The sequence below is a fragment of the Mesoplodon mirus genome (genome assembly GCF_964341445.2).
Source record: "Mesoplodon mirus genome assembly, chromosome: 14".
Taxonomy (NCBI): Eukaryota; Metazoa; Chordata; class Mammalia; order Artiodactyla; family Ziphiidae; genus Mesoplodon; species Mesoplodon mirus.
Genome location: NC_138990.1, coordinates 32,842,847 through 32,861,969, shown reverse-complemented (window position 1 = coordinate 32,861,969; position 19,123 = coordinate 32,842,847). Strand labels below are relative to the sequence as shown.

Below are 19,123 nucleotides of genomic sequence, written 5' to 3'. Positions count from 1 at the left end.
GCAAACTTCTTTATTGAAAGTGGTTTCTAAACCTTAATGCTGGAATTGCCTAGACTCTGGATGGCCCATAATGTGGTGCATGCTTGAATCCAGCACCACATTCAACAGGCAACCCAGTGAGAAAGTTCTGGATCAGTATTTTTTATTGCACACAGAGTCTTAGGAGCCAACAGTGCCTTCTAATAAACAGCATGTGGGGGACGTAAATAACTCAAGATAGCACGCAGCTGTGATGTTAGTGAAACTATCCTTATACCTGCAGGCATGAATCTAGATTTGTCCTGTCACTTGAGAGGTGTGTGATCTCAGACAAGTCACTTAGCCTCTCTGAGCCCTAGTTTCTTACTCTGTAAAATGATACCAGTGATATCTACTTCAAGTGTGATTGTGATGACTAAATGAAATAATGGACAATTGGCCATCTAGTAAAATGACTAACCACAGTAGATGCTCAAGAAAGTTTGCTACTCACTGTTGCTGATTTCATAGCTAACATAGTCTCCAGGGAGCTGGGTGACTTGGCAAAGGAGTCAAGGCATGAACCCAAGTCTCCCGATTTCAGATTCCGTGCCCTCTGCACTGCCACATCCTGCGTCAAGCACTCTGACATCCATATAAATGTTGCTCTTGTACCATGATTTCTCCTCCTTTATTGCAATAGTTGTAAATTGCTGAAAGTTGTCAGGAAAAAAAGAATCCGTTTTTTGGTGTGTACTTATTATTCTTATCTGGTTTTGGGGTGACTGTTATATCTGGCCTTTCAGAAGTACAGGATTCCGTATTTCCCAGTGCTCTGGGGGAGTTTTTATTTTATGGCGGTAAAATACACATAAAATTGGCCATTAGTGACATTTAGCACATTCACGATGTTATGCAACCCTCACTGCTATCTAGTTCCGGTACATTTTCTGGAATTTTTATTACACACGAATTCTCTCCTCTTTGAAGGTTGATTACTTTAGACCAAACATATTACTGTGTCAACCAACTCTCAGTTCTGTGGGTCTTCTTTGTCTGCTTCTGCGAGAGACAGACTAGTCTCCATTTATGATTACACCATTTACCCATCTTCTCGTATTTCTCACAGTTCTTTATATTTCATAGCAATGTTGGCATATCTACAGCGTGTCGGGACAGTCTCATCCCTCTGGGTAGAACTTTGAATTTTAACTTAAAATATCTCGTTGCCTATTTAATTTTTTAAAATGGAGTCCTAGTCTGATTACCTTTCTTGACCCAATCTGAGAGCCTCAATCTGTTGTTAGGTGACTTTAATTCATTTATAGTTATTTTGATTGTTGATAGGTTGGGATGTGTATTCTATTTACCAAGCTTTCCTGCTGTTTATCCCCTCCCCAGCCTGCTCTGACCTCATACACTGATTTTGTCAGTGCTACCTTTCCCTTTAATGTCTTAGATATTGGACACCCTGTTTTTTCCTTCTAGCAGCTTCTCTAAAAGTTTTTAACACATATATTTAAACATTCCTTTTCCATTAACATGTTAATCACTTCTGCCCCATTAAACCAAGAATTTTTGCTCCATTTCACTCATTTTATCAGTTCCTCCATCACCCACCACTCCCACCCCCACCCCCAGCTCCCATGTTGGGATCAGCTAAGATAGAAGAGATTCATTCATTCATTCAATGGGCATCTCACGGTCCCTACAGTTTGCTGGGCATAATCAAGACTCTGGGAAGAGAGCAGTGGAACTGTCTCATAAAATTCCTGCTTTTGTGGGGAAAGAGCAAAACAACAAAAGACAGCTGAACAAACTGTGTTCTGTTAGTAGGTACTCTCAATCAGGGATGACCTCATTGAGGAGGTGGCCTTTGAGTAGCAAGGACCCAGTGCAAGCGAGGGAGGGACCCAAGCGGATGTGAGAGGAGGAGGTGCTGGCCTGGCCATGGCCAAGGTGGTCCGGGAGGGCCAGGCAGCTGACATGCAGTAAGCAAAGGGAGAAGTTAAGGGTCAGCAGAGATCAGGCACCTCCCTTTGTACTGCCTTCTTAGAGACCTTCCCAACTGCACCTTCCAGCTGTCTCTTTCACTCTTGAGCTGGTCTATTTCATCCTCCTACTGAGGTTTGAATTTCCAAGATCTGTACCTGATCTTTTTTTGTTCTGGATGCAGTATATTCTTTTTCCCTGAATTTAACTACACTTGGCTGATGGGATTCCGTCTGCTGTACTGACTCTTCATGGAGCGTATCGCCTCTCCCTCTATAACATTTCCTGTAGTTTTGTTATGAGTTTTAGTTGTGTGTTTATTTCCGTACTAGGGAGCTCCTGTTTGCTATTTACTGCCTCAAGTGACTGTGGGAACAGGACACTGCTGCGGCGGTGGCGACAGGGTGCCGACAGCTTGTCTTCACAAAGGCCTGGGGACCCGTCCCCTGCTTGGGGCTCCACACTCCGGGCCTGAGCCTCACCCAATCTGCTGCTCAGCCCAGGTTGGTTGCGGGGTGGAGAGCGGGGCAGGAAGGGCTGGGAGGCACCAAAGAGCCTGGCTGCTCCAAGCGACTTCCCCTGTGAACAGCCCTGCCAAACGCCCAGGCCCCCTGCCTGCTTCCTTAGTCACTGGGAAGCTCAGGGCACAGGAGGAAACCATCCTCCTGTGTGGCGGGCTTCTTTGCACGCTTTGGGCCATTGTTTCTTCCATTTCTGCCTGTCTTTTCTCTTTCAGGGATTCCTCCACATCTTAATATACCCTTATTTTTTTGGATTTGTTCTTCTTTCCTTTCCAAAACTGTCCTTCTGTCATTCACTGAGATTTTAAGCAGGTATTAGCCCCCCAGGACCACTGGCCACACTACTTCCTCCCAAAACAATGCAACTCAGTTCCCAGCAAAGAAACAATACATGCATCGCAAATTCTATTTATAAGGCTGGAGCAAATACGAATACTTGTTTGGGTTTTTTCCCCAAGTTTAAATTAACCAATAAAATGGGGAAAGCAGCCCAGAAGCCACCATTTATAAAAGACAAATAGAACTAAAGAAGGTAAGTTTTTATTCCAAGATAGGAATAATGACATACACAAAGTGATCATTTTAGAAACACTGATCTAAATCTTTTATACTCATGGACGTTTTTTCTTAGGGAAGAAAAGATTGACATTAACTCTTTGGCATCATCTTTGAAAAGAATTTCTTCTCGGATCGCTATCCATTAGAGTGCTTTAAACGTCGAAAATGGATGGATGAGAGTGCATTCTGCTGATTCATTTCTGATGACCTTTAAATTCTTCCTTTGGTTACGGGCCACTCCATAAGCAGTGTGGTAGGGAGACGGACCCCAGAGTCTGCTTCTGCTTCTCTCCAGCTGTGTGATCTTGGTGAGATGCGCTCTCTACATCTCAACTGTCTCATCTTTGAAATGAAATGGGAAGAATAATTCCATGCGCATGGGCTGCTGGAAGGGTTAAGCAAGACCGTAACTGTAAAAGCACCGGGCCCAAGGCCCAGCCTCTAGGGGGCCCTCTAACACGCTGGTTTAAAAAACATCCCAACACAAGCCAGAGTGTGGGCGCATCACAGAACATCGCTGCTGCCTTGTCGGTTCCTCTTCCTCTCCTGTCAGGGACCAAACATTCGTAAGAGAAGACAAGCGACTCAAGGAACTAAAAACTGAGCTTCACTAAATTAGAGTCAGAAGTCTAGTTCTTATCAACCATTTTCCACATCGCTTTAGTTGTTCTCATTGTTTGTTTCAAGTAAGCCATTTGGTCCTCTTTCCTTTGTAAGGCAAATTCTATTTCTCAAGGTCAATCTCTGTAACCCTAATTTCCTTCCTGAAACCCCTGTAGTTTTTAAAAAAGTTTCTTTTCACTTTTGCCCTTTCTAAGAGGTAGGGTATTTACCCTATACTATTTTAATAGAATCGTATTTGCTCTGAAGTGAAACTATTCGTTTTACTTTATTAAAGTTGATGCCTTTGGGCTAGCTTCTAAAAGAGTAAACTTACATAATTCTTATTAAGTGAACCTACTTCATTCTTTCTTGTCTCCAGCCTTTACAGTTAAAAGGTTCTTTTGGAATATTGCTCTGTAGTAGGTTATAGAGAAATCTACATAGCCAACATCATATCCATCATCTGAAATGCTGGCGCCTGTACAAGGTAAGCCAAGGGGGATCCTTCAGAGCTAAGAGAAACGTCAAGTCTGTCCATGGAAGCATATGGATGATATGACAGCAGGCAGAACTTTGTTCTTCATATGATGGACTTCGACCATCATGGGGACATTCGAGCCCAGGCCAGGGCGATGGGGTCTGCCCCGGAACCTAGGGGCCTTTGGTTTGAGTTCCTGCTCACCATCCACTCATCCCCGTCGGCCTCAGTAAGTCTCGGTCCATCTCTGGGCCTCGGTTCCCTGGCACCTACCATGAGGGGGTGGCCAACAGACACCTCTGGGTCCTGTCCCAGTCCAGACACTCCGTGGCTCCTATTCTTCCTTTAGCCTCAGCAGCCTGAGGTTCTGAAGGCCCCACCCTCAGATGTGTCTCCCTCAGATGTGCCGTCCGGTCAGAAAGAAGAGGGGTCGGTCCTCCTTGGCATTGGCGGTCTGGAATTCATCTCGCAGCCGAAACTGCCACTCATCTTCCAGCTCCAGGCGGACAACCGTCTGGCGGAGTGAGTTGCGGTCCTGACAGATCACACACAAGGTGGCACCTGTGTGGACAACAGCAGAGGTATGTGAAGAAAACAGGGGAGTTTCTCCAAAGGAAAGGTACCGCCTGGCCGCTATTTGCAAGAACAAAATACGCTGCTGCTTGGACGGGAAGGACCGGATGTCCGCGTGAGCGCTTGTTTCCTTGGGGATGCTTCTTAATCTTAGCAAGACAGTGAGATTGTGATTTGGCAGGTCTGGCAGATGAGACAACATGGAACCAAGAAACACTGGCAAAGAAGTGACCAGAGGGGGAGAAGGAGACAGACTCGCAGGACCACAAACCAACATCCTCGGCTGCAGCCCCTACTGGGAAGCGCCCTCCCCTGCCCCTCCAGCCCAACCCTCCCTCTCCAGCCATCCCAGCCAGCCACCCGCCCAGGCCCCACGCACCTCCTGACCCTTCCTCTGCTGGACAACGAGGATTCTCCCGCCTCTCGACGCCTAGCGTTCATCAGTAATTGTGGGTGTTCGTTCTAGCTACCTACCTCCCTACCTACACGTCCTATCCTCCTATTAGACGAAATGCATCCCAAGAGCAGAGGAGGTTGTGGAAACCTCTGACTATTTCCCCAAAGCTTATGCAATGTTGGTGCTCACTAAACACCTGGTAGAGAGGAAGGTCAGAGTCAAGGGCAGCCAAGGAAAAGTGAAGTTCGATTAGGGATCCCAGCTGTATTAGAAAGAATGTGTTTAAGTCACACAGAATGAATGTTTCTCACTCTCAACCACTGTAGCATGAAAACACCTACAGAGGGAGAAAGACTAGAAGAGAAGTAAAGATGCATGTGTCACCCCAAGACAAGGAAGAAGAACTCATCCACCAAGAAGGAAAAACGTCTGAGGGGATCTGCATGCTTAAGTTAAGAGCCTGGCTTGGAAAGCAACAGAAAAGTTGAGAATATCTGCTAGTCACCGAAAAGAAAGGGTCTGTGTCTTGTCTCTATGCAAACAGGTAGAGGGCGAAAGAGCTGCCCTGGGATCCCATCCCAGCCTTCCTGCGCTTCCCTGGATGGTCGGGGAAGTCACGCGCCCTGAGCCTCAGTTTACCCGTTGGCAAGGACTAGACCAGAGGTCACCTCCGCAGAGGCGCCAGGTGGCAACAGCCATTCAAAGCAAGGTCCATGGTAAGAGTACGGGAAGTTACCTTTCAGAAAATGAAACTTTTTCAAGAAGCCAGCTCCCACAAAAGAGTCACAGAGGTACAGCAGGAGTCCACTGAACAGGAAGTCGGAGCAGCTGATGTTTAAAGAGTGGGGCCTGGAGCTCACATAACACACAGAGATCTGAAAAGAAAGGAATCCAAGAGAAAATGTCATTCTCCATGAAATACTCCACGACATTGTGTTAGGGCTTTGCATCTAGCAAATACGAACTGCCAGGTCAAGCTCAGACTTGGGGGAACAGAAACAATATTTAACGTTATTTCCAAATCTATATCCTAAAACTCAACTCCAAGACTTATCCAGATTTATCTATTCATTAATTCATTTGAAAATCAGAAATGTTTAGCATCAGAAGTGAGTTTGATTCTTAACTTCTTATATTGGGGCCAAACCACTTCAGTCCTCTCAGCCTTTATCTTATCAGCTGTAAAGTGGGGTCATACCGGAACCGAAGTAGTGGAGTGGTTCTCATTCCAAGTCCTGGGTTCTGGCGCACGTGTTTAGGAATTTCCCGGATTTATGGACTCGACAGCGCCCCCTCCGACAGTTACCTGAGACCCCAGGTTAAGGTAGCAGTCGACAGACAGCACGGGGTGGTCGTGATTCTTCAGGGACAGCGGGAAGAAGCGGCGGCTGTGGTGCTGCAGGAACTTCTCCAGCAGGAGCTGAGCAGGGGCCGCAAGGAACGTGTGCTTGCTGTCGGGGGCGCAGATGTACTGGGCCGGCACGATGGCCATGGGGCTGTCAGACACCTGCGCAGGGAAGGGCGGGTGTCAGCCACTCCCAGACACCCTGAGCAGGGACCCAGGGTGGGTGGCCCCGTCGTGGAAGGCTGTGCCGTGGAGCAGCGATGTGAGAACACATAACTTCCACTGTGAGGTTCTCCATTAAGAAAAATTAGGTTTAACCCAAGTGGGACGTGTGAAAACTGATCACGTGATCGATCAGAATCGTAGACACTGACCATTCCACGCTGAAAATTGGCTGCCTGGTCTAGAAAAAAATAAGGGAATCCATGGACCTTGTTAACGTTCCCCCAAATCCAGGGATGCAAACCTCTGGGAACAGCCAATCTCCCCTTGACCCCCAGACCCTATCTGCCTCCTGTCCAGCCACGTGGCCCCTGCTCTCCACGGCCCGGCCATCTGGGCCCACCATCTCTTGTTCCATCACCAACAGACTTCCCATGTTACAGCCAGAGAGACTGTGGATGTAAATCATGCTAATCAAACCCTCTGCTGGACACCCTTCAATGGGTTATTGTTACTCCTACAGAAAAGTCTAGAACCTTCCCACAGCGGATAAGGTCCTGCCTACTTCTCCAGCTCATCTCTGACACTCTGCCCCATGGATCGGAGGGACCTTCAAGGCAGGGGTGTGCCAGCTCCGTATGGGTTCCTGGAAGACACAGATCTCCCAAGGCTCGCTGTGACTTCGCATCTGAAATGCCCAGGTCTGCCCGGCCAGGACCGACACAATCAGATCACGTCTCTGCCCATCAGGAGGCCGGCTCAGCCACCAAGCCAGCCCGTCAGGGCCATTCAGACAGTGTTTGGGAGGCACTGTCCCAGGGGCTCCGAGAAGAGCATGGCACCACACCTGCCCCCGCCCCCCGCAAGGGGCTCTGTCCAGCAGAAAAGCCGGACAAGTGAACAGCAAAGACAGTGACAGAGATGAGCTCAGGAAACCCATGGGGAGAGAGAGAGTGCGGGCAGGCAAGGGCGCACAGGAGGTCTGGTGGTGCGTGTGCACTGGGGGGGACACACGGGAAACCAGTTAGAGTCGGAGATCAGAAGGGAAACAGGATGAAGTCTTTTCCCTTCCCGGGGCTCCCAACCGGAAACCTTTACTAATACTTCCCAGCAGTCAAGTCCACCCCACTGACTCAAAGGCGCCCGGGTGGCCGCCCTGCCAGCTTTCTCACCACGGACAGCAGCCCCGTCTAGGCACACGGCCACACCCACCTTGGACGTGATGTGGAAGGACCTGTGCCCGCCCACCGCGATCTGCTTCTTCATCACGCTGAAGCGGTTGAACCGGCAGAGCAGGAGGCCGGCGCTGTGCACCCGCAGGTTGAAGTCCACATCATCACACATGAACCTGCCCAGAACCAGAGGAGGGGGCGGGTCGGACTGGAGGCAGCTCACACACCCCCGGTCATGCCCTTACCAGACACGTGCAGTGTGCACCCCTGTACTGGGGGCTGGGAAGACGGAGCAGGCTCGTTCCTGCCCCAGAGACCTTCCTCTGGGAGGCACAGAAGGCAAACGGAGAAGGAAAACAGGACAAGCTGTGATGTGCCTGCACCAGGGAAGCAGGGTTCACCCCAGGCATACACTATAGAAGCATTGCCACCTGTGGACCAGGCACCGTGACAGGGACTTGACAAACCCCACTTCATCTATTTGCTGAAAAGAAAACAACCGACCTCCCAAAGTAAACATATTAGCCACTTTCTACAGCTGAGGAAAACAAGACTCAGAGATGGCAAGTCATCTGCCTAAATTGCAAAGCTGACAAGTGGCAGAACCCAAATTCCGAGCAGGTCAGTCTGGCTCCAAAACTGACACTGCTGCCTGGGCCCTCTCGGGGGTGTGCCCACTGCCTGGCACGTAGAGGGCTCAGTAAACGTTAGTGATTAGATTCTTCTCGTGATGTGAGCATGTCTGCATATATCTGTAGAGAGTGACACAGGGAAATGACAGTTTCCTTCAGTGCTAACGCTCCTAAAAAGTGACGTGTCCAGAGAAGGAGCCAAAAAAGCAAGAGCAACAATACCCGGCAGCATTTACATCATTAAATAAGGTGCCACGTGAACTGAGGAAGGAAGTTGAATGGTCTTAGGCAAATCTGCCCTCAAATTATACAACAAAAATGCCAAAAGGGCCTCCCAGGTGGCGCAGTGGTTGAGAGTCCGCCTGCCGATGCAGGGGACACAGGTTCGTGCCCCGGTCCGGGAAGATCCCACATGCCGTGGAGCAGCTGGGCCCGTGAGCCATGGCCGCTGAGCTTGTGCGTCCGGAGCCTGTGCTCCACAACGGGAGAGGCCACAACGGTGAGAGGCCCGTGTACCACACCAAAAAAAAAAAAAAAAAAAAAAGCCAAAAAAACCCCATGAGGGCTGAAAGCAAGGGACCAGGCCAGTGCTATGGGTGAAAAGGCTCTGGTGTCGTTGGCCCTGAAGGGCAAGGAGGGAGCAGCCACCTGCCAGGAGTAAGGCCGCCCCTCACGGAGGGCCCTGGGACCGTGGGCTGAGCTGACAGCCAAGGTGGCGCAGGAGCTCACCGATTCTGGTTGTACTGCACGTTCTGGGTCAAGTCCACGTTCAGGATGATGAAGTCGTGCACGTGGCAGCGGGAGAAGGGCTCGCGCACCTCGCGGCTCCCGGTCCTGCTGGACCACTTGCGCACGCCGATCAGCGCGTAGTGAGTGATGTTGGGGGAAGACTCAATGTGCTGCATGATGTGCTTCAAGGAAACGTTTCTTTCCGACCAGGAAAATTCCCTGTTCAAAGGAAGGAGATGGACATCCCTCGGTTGGCATGCAGACAACAGCAAGGCCCTCTGGACCAGGCTGGCCAGGATGCTGCTTTCCCTGAACATGCCGGGCAGTGGGGTGCAGAAGGAACCCATCACAACCACCAGGCACTGTGCTCAGCACTTCAAATTCACTGTCATTGATCCTCGCAGCAATCCTATGACATAGGCGTAGCATCCCCATTTTACAGATGAGGAAAAAAGAAGCTCTGGATAACTTGCCCAGTGTCACATGACAGAGCTTGGCTTGAACGGTGTTGTCTGCCTCCGGAGCCCATAGTCTCTGCATCTGCCAAACCACCTCACGTTTCCAGTGTCAATTCCAAGCGAGGTGGGGGGAGGGAAGGAGGCAGTGTGTAAACACCTCCCACCCCACCCTGCCGGTGACTGAAGTCCGTGAAGACAGTGAGGGCCACCCGACGACCAGGGAGGGCTGCTGAAGGGAGTAACCCCAGGGCTGGGAGCTGGGGTGAAAAGAGCTCTGTCTGTGAAACCCAGGGAAGTGGCTCAACTTCTCTGCATCTCAGCTTCCTTTCCCCCAACTGAGGGGCTTCAACTAAACTCTCTAAGGCCCCAGCCAGCTCTGACGTGCCAGGACTTGAACGGCTGCTGCAGAATGAAATTCAGAAAGGCAGAGGGAAAAGCTTGGTTCTCTTCCTCATCCCTGCCCTAGCCGAGCTCTTGCCCTCGGAAGCATGACAGTGAGAATACTGAAAGCACGGTGACTGCTGTCCTCATGCATGTGCAGCTCTAACAGACAGAAAACAGTTTTTTCTAGAAGAGCAGTGGTGTTAATGGTAATTGTTACATTAGGACTCACTAACACAGAAGAGGTGAACCAACCTCAAAAGTTGCCTCTCACAAAAACAAGCCAAAAAATCAAGTTGTTTCTCAAAAAAAAAAAAAGAAAAAAAATCAAGCCAAAAATAAAGGCTAAGTTGAAACACTCATGGTAAAACCACACAGAAATATTTTACCCATGATGTTCAGATGCAACTGTATCTACTGAGCCTTTCCTACATTGTGCTGCTCCATTGCCCATGACCAGGCACACAATTCATGGTTTAATTAATCCTTGTAACAAACTTCTAGCACAAGTTTAAGTGCCCCTCTGAAAGATGAGGCATCTAGAACCCAAAAAAGAGTCATTTCCCTAATGTCACACAACAAATAAAAATACAGCTTCATGTTAGGAGGAGGCTGGGGGGAGGGAGGAGGGACTGGAAGGTTCTGGGGTGCCAGCGATGGTCTGTTTCTTCATCAGGGAGTTTGTCAAGCGTGTGTGCTCTGTTTGTGAAAATACCTGGATATGGGGCTTCCCTGGTGGCGCAATGGTTGAGAGTCCGCCTGCCGATGCAGGGGACACGGCTTTGTGCCCCGGTCCGGGAAGATCCCACATGCCACGGAGCGGCTGGGCCTGTGAGCCATGGCCGCTGAGCCTGCGCGTCCGGAGCCTGTGCTCCTCAACGGGAGAGGCCACAACAGTGAGAGGCCCACGTAACGCAAAAAAAAAAAAAAAAAAAAAGAAAAAGAAAATACCTGGATATGTATTATACTTTCCTTTTCATATATATTTGATGTTGAATATATATTGCTTTACTTTCTGTATGTATTACACCTCAATAACATTTTTAAAATTAAGAACTCAAAGTAAAGCTTGGAACATGAGCCCACCACACTCAGGGCTCTGTCCACTGCACACCACACCTTCTAGCGTGAGGCGCCCTCTGGGGTCCTCGAAGGGCGGACGAGAATCCCCCACTGAGAAGAGAGCACGTGCACTTGTCTTACTGGTGGGGTGAGTGTGTGGGTTCTCACCTGCTTCTCTCCCCACCACAGTCGACGTCCACCACGTTCCACATCACGCAGGAGTCATCAGAAATCACGATGAAGGGCCAGATGTCCTGCGGCTTGATCCCCAGTTCCTCCTGCCGGTTCCGCTCCAGCTCCAGGTTGTGGTAAGACAGCTCCTTGATCAGGAAATGGGCGGCGCCTGAAACGGGCAAACGACCCCGACTCAGGCCAGTCCTATGCCGAGGACCACCCAGGACAAAGCCCCAGTGAGAAGAGAACTTGATGAAAGCCCATCGAGGCCCCAGCCCTGGGGGGTCCTGATCTGCAGCCCTCACCCACCCACTACAGGCTATTGACTTGGTAGAATTCTACGGCAGAAAACACTCCTCTCCAATTTGCACACACATCGATATATCCTTGCTTTTCTAACAGCTGAGAACATGAATAAATCAATAACCAAACATCGAAGAAAAAAGAACAGTCAAATTAAAATAGCTTTAAAAACCAAAAAGCTTAATGAGAAAGGTCTTTCCTCTCTACACGGACAAAAACTGTCTCTCGCCATCCGCCTGTACAAGGATGCGGTCAGTAGCCACGGCGGTCGCTGACCTTCAGCACACCCTGAAAGGAGGTCAGGGTGGCGATCAGGAAGGTGGCAGTCTATGCTCTGGGAAAAACTGGCAGAACAGGCCTCCAGAGAGTTAGATATTTTTCAGGAGGTAATTTTATGAGCCCAATTCCTTGCATCGTCTCCTATCTAGAAAAGCACTAAAATCAGTAACAGAGATATTTGCTCCCAGTAACCAGCAGCAGCCTTCTTGTGACCAGTAGCATCCCTCTGCCAACGTGTGCCTGACTGCACGCATCTCCCTTCACCAAAATCCCATATACACTGACCTCCCCCCTTATCTCATTGGAGCCATTCCTCAGAGCTATCTGAGAGGCCGTCTCCCAAGCTCTAGGCCTCATTTTGCCCCAAATAAAACTGAACTCACAACTCTCACGTTGTGCATCGACATCTAGAACATTCTCTCCAGTCTCCATTCACAGAAACTTGACAGAGTAGGGCACGTTTAAAAAGGCCTACCCACTCCAGCGCTGTTGAAGATACTCGGGAGAACCAGCATGATGTGGTTGGGCCAGTACTTCTTATAAATTGCCATTTCATACTCCTTGACAACCAGCACATGCAAATGGCTGGCACCATCCATCGCGTGGTACAGGTTAAAGAGCCCATGTTCGTGACGGCCCGTTGTGGGAGTGAACGTCGGACTTTTTATGTATTCCTGACTCTGGAGAGGACGGGCATAAAGAAGCAAGTGTTTGTCAGCGTGGCCACAATCATTCCCCTCCCTTTAAAATGTGACTTCGGGGGCTTCCCTGGTGGCACAGTGGTTGAGAGTCCGCCTGCCGATGCAGGGGACGCGGGTTCGTGCCCCGGTCTGGGAAGATCCCACATGCCGCGGAGCAGCTGGGCCCGTGAGCCATGGCCGCTGAGCCTGCGCGTCCAGAGCCTGTGCTCCACAACGGGAGAGGCCACAGCAGTGAGAGGCCTGCGTACCGCAAAAAAATAATAATAATAATAAAGAAAATAAAATAAAATGTGACTTTGCAGCCTCTTCCATCAAAAGATGGTATCTATTTCCACACTCCCTGCATCTGGCTTAGCCTTGGGACTTGCTTTTATGGATAAAATGCAGTAAAAATGACAGCGCGCCAGTTCCAAGCCTGGCCTCCGGAGGCCTGACGCATTCTGCCTTCTCTCGGAACCCTCCCAGGAAGAAGCCCGGGCTAGCCTGCTGGAGAAGGAGAGGCCGCAGGGAACAGACATGGGCGTCCCTAGCCCAGCCGGCCCCCCACCCCCCGCCAACCTGGTAACTAACCTCGGACACAAGTGAGAGCAAGCCACCCCAGGACAACCACCCAGCAGAACTGAGTCCAAACTGCTGGCCCACAGAATCAGAGGCTAAGTACATGCTTGTTCGGAAATGGTTTGTTAGGTGAGCAGAACTAACAGGCATATATCAATTACCCAAATTCATTAACCTCTCCTATGAGCACCTGATGTCGTGCTCTGAGTACACGTTATTCCTGTATGACTTAAATCCCTCTATCATAGCCACACAGCCTAGCTACTCATACACGCAGGCTATGAATCTCTTATATAAATAACTGTGTTTTCTTTCACTCTTTTCTCAACAATAGGTTCCACTGGCCAAGCTAGATCTTCTGTTCCTTCTCGATTCCTCAAAGTACTTGCTACAAAGCTGTGCATACAGCTGGTGCTCATAACCAGTTCTTTTTTTTAAATAAAGTTATTTATTTATTTATTTATTTATGGCTACGTTGGGTCTTTGTTGCTGCGTGGGCTTTCTCTAGTTGCGGTGAGCAGGGGCTGCTCTTCGTTGCGGTGCGCGGGCTTCTCATTGCGGTGGCTTCTCTTGTTGTGGAGCACAGGCTCTAGGCACGTGGGCTTCAGTAGTGGTGGCACATGGGCTCAGTAGTTGTGGCTCGCGGGCTCTAGAGCGCAGGCTCAGTCGTTGTGGCGCACAGGCTTAGGTGCTCCACGGCATGTGGGATCTTCCTGGACCAGGGCTCGAACCCGTGTCCTTGGAATTGGCAGGCGGATTCTTAACCACTGCACCACCAGGGAAGTCCCTCATAACCAGTTCTGATGGGAACAGCCTGGAAAAGCTAGTGCAGTAACTGATAAAGGCTCAAGCACCTTATAGTAAAGGCCTCACTGCCACTTTACAAATGTTTTCATTCTTGATAATAGCCTGCTGGGTCTGCTAGGCTGGGTTCAGCTCTGGGCATGCCTGGCCCTCTGGAGAAGGAACAGCAGAGCTGTACACAAGGTCCGTGGGGCTGGGGCTGGGGAAGGGGCAGCCGGTTGACCCTGAGGTTGTCAGGCTGGAACTGTCAAACCAGCGCCCCTAAGAATGGGCCAGAGAGACGATGCATCATTAGGAACAACCTCCTCGGAAGACAGAGAATTTCTCCTTTAGAGATATACGTTGAAATATTTACAAATGAAATGATGCAATGTCTGAGATTCGCTTCCAAGTAACACAGGAAGGCAGCTGAAGAGAGATGGCTTGATGAAGCAAGACTGGCCTTGAGTGAATAACTGTTGAGGTTGGGTAAGCAGCCCTGGGGGAATCATTATACTATCCTGCCGTCTTAGCCTATTCCAAATGTTCCGTAAGAGACAGCATGAAAGAAAAGAGAGAGGAAGGGACGAATATTCACTGGCCCTTGTTATCTTCCAGGTACTGTGCTGTGGCCTGACGTCGGTTACTCCATACAATTCTCACCAGAAGCTTCTGCAAGAGTTATTATTGCCCAAAGCTTACACATGAGGAAACTGAGGCTCAGAGACATCAAGTGACAGTATGATGTCAAACTTGACTCAGATTTGACTCTGAGTGACCACAAAGCCCTTGTGCTCCCCAGCCTCCTCCAAGTTGAGTCACCATGTTCGTCTCTCCCCGCCACACCCCACCCCATGTGCCCGACTCATCAAGAACTACAGTCCCTGGGTCTCCAGCTCAGTGGTCCCTTGCAGCCACTTTGCTTTGCCCCCCGGGGACTCGAAGCCAGTACCTTGTCTGTGACGAGGGGTAGCCGCATGCTCTCCAGCTGGCCTCCGGGTTGGCTGAAGACAAAATGGTGCTCCTTGGACTTGGGGATGATGAAGTGGAGTTGGATCTCCTCTCCTAGCATGGAGTAAGAGAAGGCAAAGGCGTGCAGGGTGGACTCATAGAGCTGAGGTGCGAGGGGGAAAGGACAGAGCTTGTCATCAGAGTCCGGCCTGACTTCCCGGAAGAACCCAGGCCCGCCGTGGCTGTGACTACACAGAGGTCGCTGCCGCCTCTGCCCCAGGCTGACGCCAGGACACAGTGTGGACGCCCACACCTGAGGCCACACCCACTGGGCCAGAGGCCGCTCCCATCCCGGTGCTGACCGTGCTTCACCCAGCAATGCCACGTCAGCCGCCCAGCCCTTCCCGACGCTGGACCCGACCCAGAGGGGCGCTGGGTTACCAACTAAAGCATTCACGTGCCAGATCACATTTTTAATTGTGACAAAGGTTATTTTCCCACCATAGGTAATATGTGTAACAGCATATTAATAAGACAATAACTGCGAACTTGTGCGCTTCTATCTCACGCACCACGTCCAGGCCCCCTCCCGTCCCCTTGGCATTAAAATTAACAATCTATGAAGCAGTTAACAACCCTATGTCCTCACCCCCACTTGGTGGACGTGGAAACTGACACCCACGGGTCTTGGGCTCACTCCGATCCCCAGCCTAGCCTCACCTCTAGTCACTTTGTCCAAGGAGCCCTCCCCTCACCCAGTCACCGTGCCTGCACTGCTCTCTGGTGCGACCTCCCAGCCCAGCTTTGCCCAGGCCACGCTCATGCCTCCTCCAGTTCTCAGCTCAGGCGTCCACAGAGGGGTCTTCCCTGACCCTCACCCTCCATCTGACATCCCCTCCTGCAGACGTGCAGCTAGCCTGTGCTGTGCCCTCCCGGGAACCACGGGGGCCAGGGGAGGGCCGATGCGGGCCGGGACACGCCGGCTGTGAAGTCCTACTGTGGCTCTACTTTGAGAGCAGAGATGAGGGAGAAACAGATTCTGACCTGGGGAGGGAACACAGAGGGTCGTAGCTGAGGAATCTCCTAGGACTTCCTCTTAGGGAGCCTTGAGCGATGAAGGAAGAAGAACAGAACAAGGAGAGGCAGGGAAGTGCCAGCAGGGGGCCAGCGTGTGCCCCTCAGTGCTCCTCACAGGGCCTGGTTTCACGTCCCCTGCCAGTGTGGCCCCCCAGACCCGCGTGCCTGCACACAGACCCAGCCCTCCGGCCAGAGCTCAAACCCGCCCCCCATGCTTCATTCATTCCTTCACGGCAGACCCTGAAGTGACCAGGGACTGAACCCTTTGAGTCTCTCCAGATCTTTAAATTTCAAAATCAAGACAACGTCTTCACTTATATGTTTCTCTGCCTTGAAAGAAAAGCTTCATCTCCGAGGGAAAAAATGTTAGGAGAATTATTCTGCAGCAAATAGGATTTCTGATTATTTTAATCCTTTGAAAAACCGCTCATATGTACTTTCTAATTTCGTCTACAGTAAAATTACATCGTTTAAAAAAATCTGTGCTAAAAGAAGACAGGTGCTACTTCAGTGGAAGCTGAGCTCAAGGCCGAGCAGATTCGGGAAAATGAAAGCTACTGTCTGCTGTTTCCCTCTGTAACGGGGACGGACAGAGAAAGCCAGTGCTATTGCCACCTCTGGGCCTTTCTGGGGCATCCACTCATGTAGACATGAGTGTGTAAGTCGTACAGAGAAGTAGAAATCACCTCATGGTGTAACGGCTGTCAGTGTAGGTAAAACAATGTTGTTCTTTTTTGGATGATTATTCATTTGGGGGTCAATCCTGACAGCAGTGGAAGGCCTCCCACTGATAGGATAATGGTGAGAATAAGGGTTGTGATGATGGGTAGTTTATTTCATGCATGTGACAGTGATAATATGGTGGTGGCTGCACTGTGACTAAATCCTTATGACATGCATGTTGACTGGAATTGATTTGACTTAATGAGCTACGTACAATTCATACATGTATGTATATGTAATACCAATGATTTAATGTAAGTGCTATCAGCATGGGGTGAATAATGCACGATGACACGTATTATGTATTGTGTACAATTTGACGTATATGTACTTGTATGCGTGAATATACACATAATGCACGAAGTACGCAACACTTGATGGGGGGAAAGTATGTAAGAAACAGGTTGGCCGCGCAGGTGTCTGCCTGGCTCCCGTCGGCTCCCGCTGCCCCTCCTCCTCCTTCCCCGTCTGGGCCTGAGATGAAAGGAAATACTAAGTGCAGAACGGGAAGTGCCGCTGGAGCGGGGGCCCCGTCCCACCTGACAGCGGGGGTGGAAGCCCATGTACCGGTGGCACTGCTCACAGTGGTGGTACGTGTCGTACGCCGCGTACTTGGAGAGCCGCATCCGCGCCGTCTGGCGCCGCACGGAGAGGTCCTCCGGCTTCCGGCGTGTCCCGCTGCCTGCACGAAATCCCCAGCATTACAGAACAGCAGGAGGCACAGCCCACGTTCTCTCCCCTGCCTACTCACAGGGAACCACGGCACCAGGACTTTGTGCGACCACCTCTCACCTGTCTGCCCCAAGGTGGCGCAGCTGGTCAGAAAGGACAGAGTCTCAGTGGGATAAACTGAAGGCTACGTTCACGTGGCGTCTTACGCATGCACCTATGCACGGTTCATAAACATATTCAAGGATTCGCTACATGACAGTGTAAATCGATCGCCAACATACCATGCCAGTACTGTAAAGCACATGACTCACCTCCGGGTTTTCAAATGACTTAGCAAAATTAAGATTTTAACGGTCAACCTGCATTCGAGAAGGTCTACTATGTGAAGGAACCTTCAGTAAAAGTGATCTGCTTGGGCTTCCCTGGTGGCGCAGTGGTTAAGAATCCGCCTGCCAATGCACAGGACATGAGTTTGAGCCCTGGTCCGGGAGGATCCCACATGCCGCGGAGCAAGTAAGCCCGTGTGCCACAACGACTGAGCCTGCACTCTTGAGCCCGTGAGCCACAACTACTGAAGCCCGTGGGCCACAACGACTGAAGCCTGCGTGTCTAGAGCCTGTGCTCCACAACAAGAGGAGCCACTGCAATGAAAAGCCCTCACACCACAACGAAGAGTAGCCCCCGCTCGCTGCAACTAGAGAAAGCCAGTGCACAGCAATGGAAGACCCAACGCAGCCAATAAATTAAATAAATCTTTAAAAAAAAAAAGTGATCTGCTCTGAGAGCAGCGAAGATAAAATGATTGGTTTGACAAGGAGACCGGTGAGTATTTTCCTCTCACGCAGCATTCACCAAACTTCCCTAGTCAGTGGTTATAATCACACCGGCCACTCATGTCCGATGTTTGCTGCCAGTGACCCTGAAACCCAGCAGGGTCATAATACTGTGGAAGTTAGCAGTCCCTGAAGAAGGAGCGAGAAAATGAGAGACCAAGGGCAGAAAGGGAAATAGGTGCATTTTGTTACAATCCAAATTCATAGAGAAACATACATGTCTTCTTCCTCTATTAGCCAGAACCTTCAGAATCCTCCGGTCATGATAAACCACCAAGAGGGTCCTCACCGTTATTCAGCACCAACCGAGCCCTGAGTCTTCCTTCGTGAGGTCTGTGAAGAGCCCTTCCTGTCAGGTGAGGTGGCGACCTCAGTCCTCCACCAGACGCTGTCGGTTCACCCACCCCCACCAGATAAGTTCATCCCTAACAAGATTCAGCTCATCCCTTTAAGAGGCTGTTCCCACGTACTGTGGAAGAAGGCGGCAGCAAGAGATTTAAAAACCTGACCTTCACTCTTCATGCTCTGATGGTGTGAACAGATCAGACTGGCATCCTCATACTTCGGGTCGTGAATAAGGTAGTCAAAAGGCAACTTCTTGAACAGCTCCAGGTCCGGCCAGGGGTCACTGAGCTGGAGGTAATGCCAATCTGACTCTTCTCTGAGGTCTACAGGATCAGTAGAAACACAGATATATGACAAAACACGAAGTGAGAAGGATTTATGTCAAATGTGCCCAAGGATGATGATAGGAATGGAATTGATACTGAGTCTACAGGTTACCTGGGGAACTCCACTGAGTCTCAGATACTCTGGCACCCGTCCCATTTTCAGGATTATTCTAATTCACCAAGAAGGTGCATTCAGATCTATGTCTATGCAGACAAACAGCCTTATGCTGTGTTTCCTGTGGGATGGGGTTGCTCTTCTAACTTACACTAACTTCCACTCCTGGCAGTGTACCTACCCCTGGGCTCTGGGCTTCTCCCCAGCACCGTCCCCCAAATATACCACACTGGTCCACACCACTGGCAGAACTTCATGTAGT

The 19,123-nt window shown here is 50.3% G+C and overlaps 1 protein-coding gene across 4 annotated transcripts in view; it reads right to left on the bottom strand.

The window, feature by feature from the left end:
- Positions 1-4,307: 4,307 nt before the first annotated feature.
- GREB1 (growth regulating estrogen receptor binding 1) overlaps positions 4,308-19,123 on the bottom strand; it is a gene marked incomplete at its 5' end in the record, with an annotated part of 69,665 nt that continues 54,849 nt past the window's right edge. For all 4 annotated transcript variants that reach the window (XM_082642752.1, XM_082642753.1, XM_082642754.1 and 1 more), the window contains 10 exons: positions 4,308-4,671; positions 5,817-5,955; positions 6,387-6,587; positions 7,800-7,935; positions 9,121-9,339; positions 11,190-11,364; positions 12,253-12,457; positions 14,772-14,933; positions 17,110-17,252; positions 18,585-18,743. In XM_082642752.1, the coding sequence (XP_082498878.1) occupies positions 4,508-4,671; positions 5,817-5,955; positions 6,387-6,587; positions 7,800-7,935; positions 9,121-9,339; positions 11,190-11,364; positions 12,253-12,457; positions 14,772-14,933; positions 17,110-17,252; positions 18,585-18,743 (1,703 nt within the window). In that variant the 3' untranslated portion in view covers positions 4,308-4,507. The remainder of the gene's footprint in view (positions 4,672-5,816; positions 5,956-6,386; positions 6,588-7,799; positions 7,936-9,120; positions 9,340-11,189; positions 11,365-12,252; positions 12,458-14,771; positions 14,934-17,109; positions 17,253-18,584; positions 18,744-19,123) is intronic.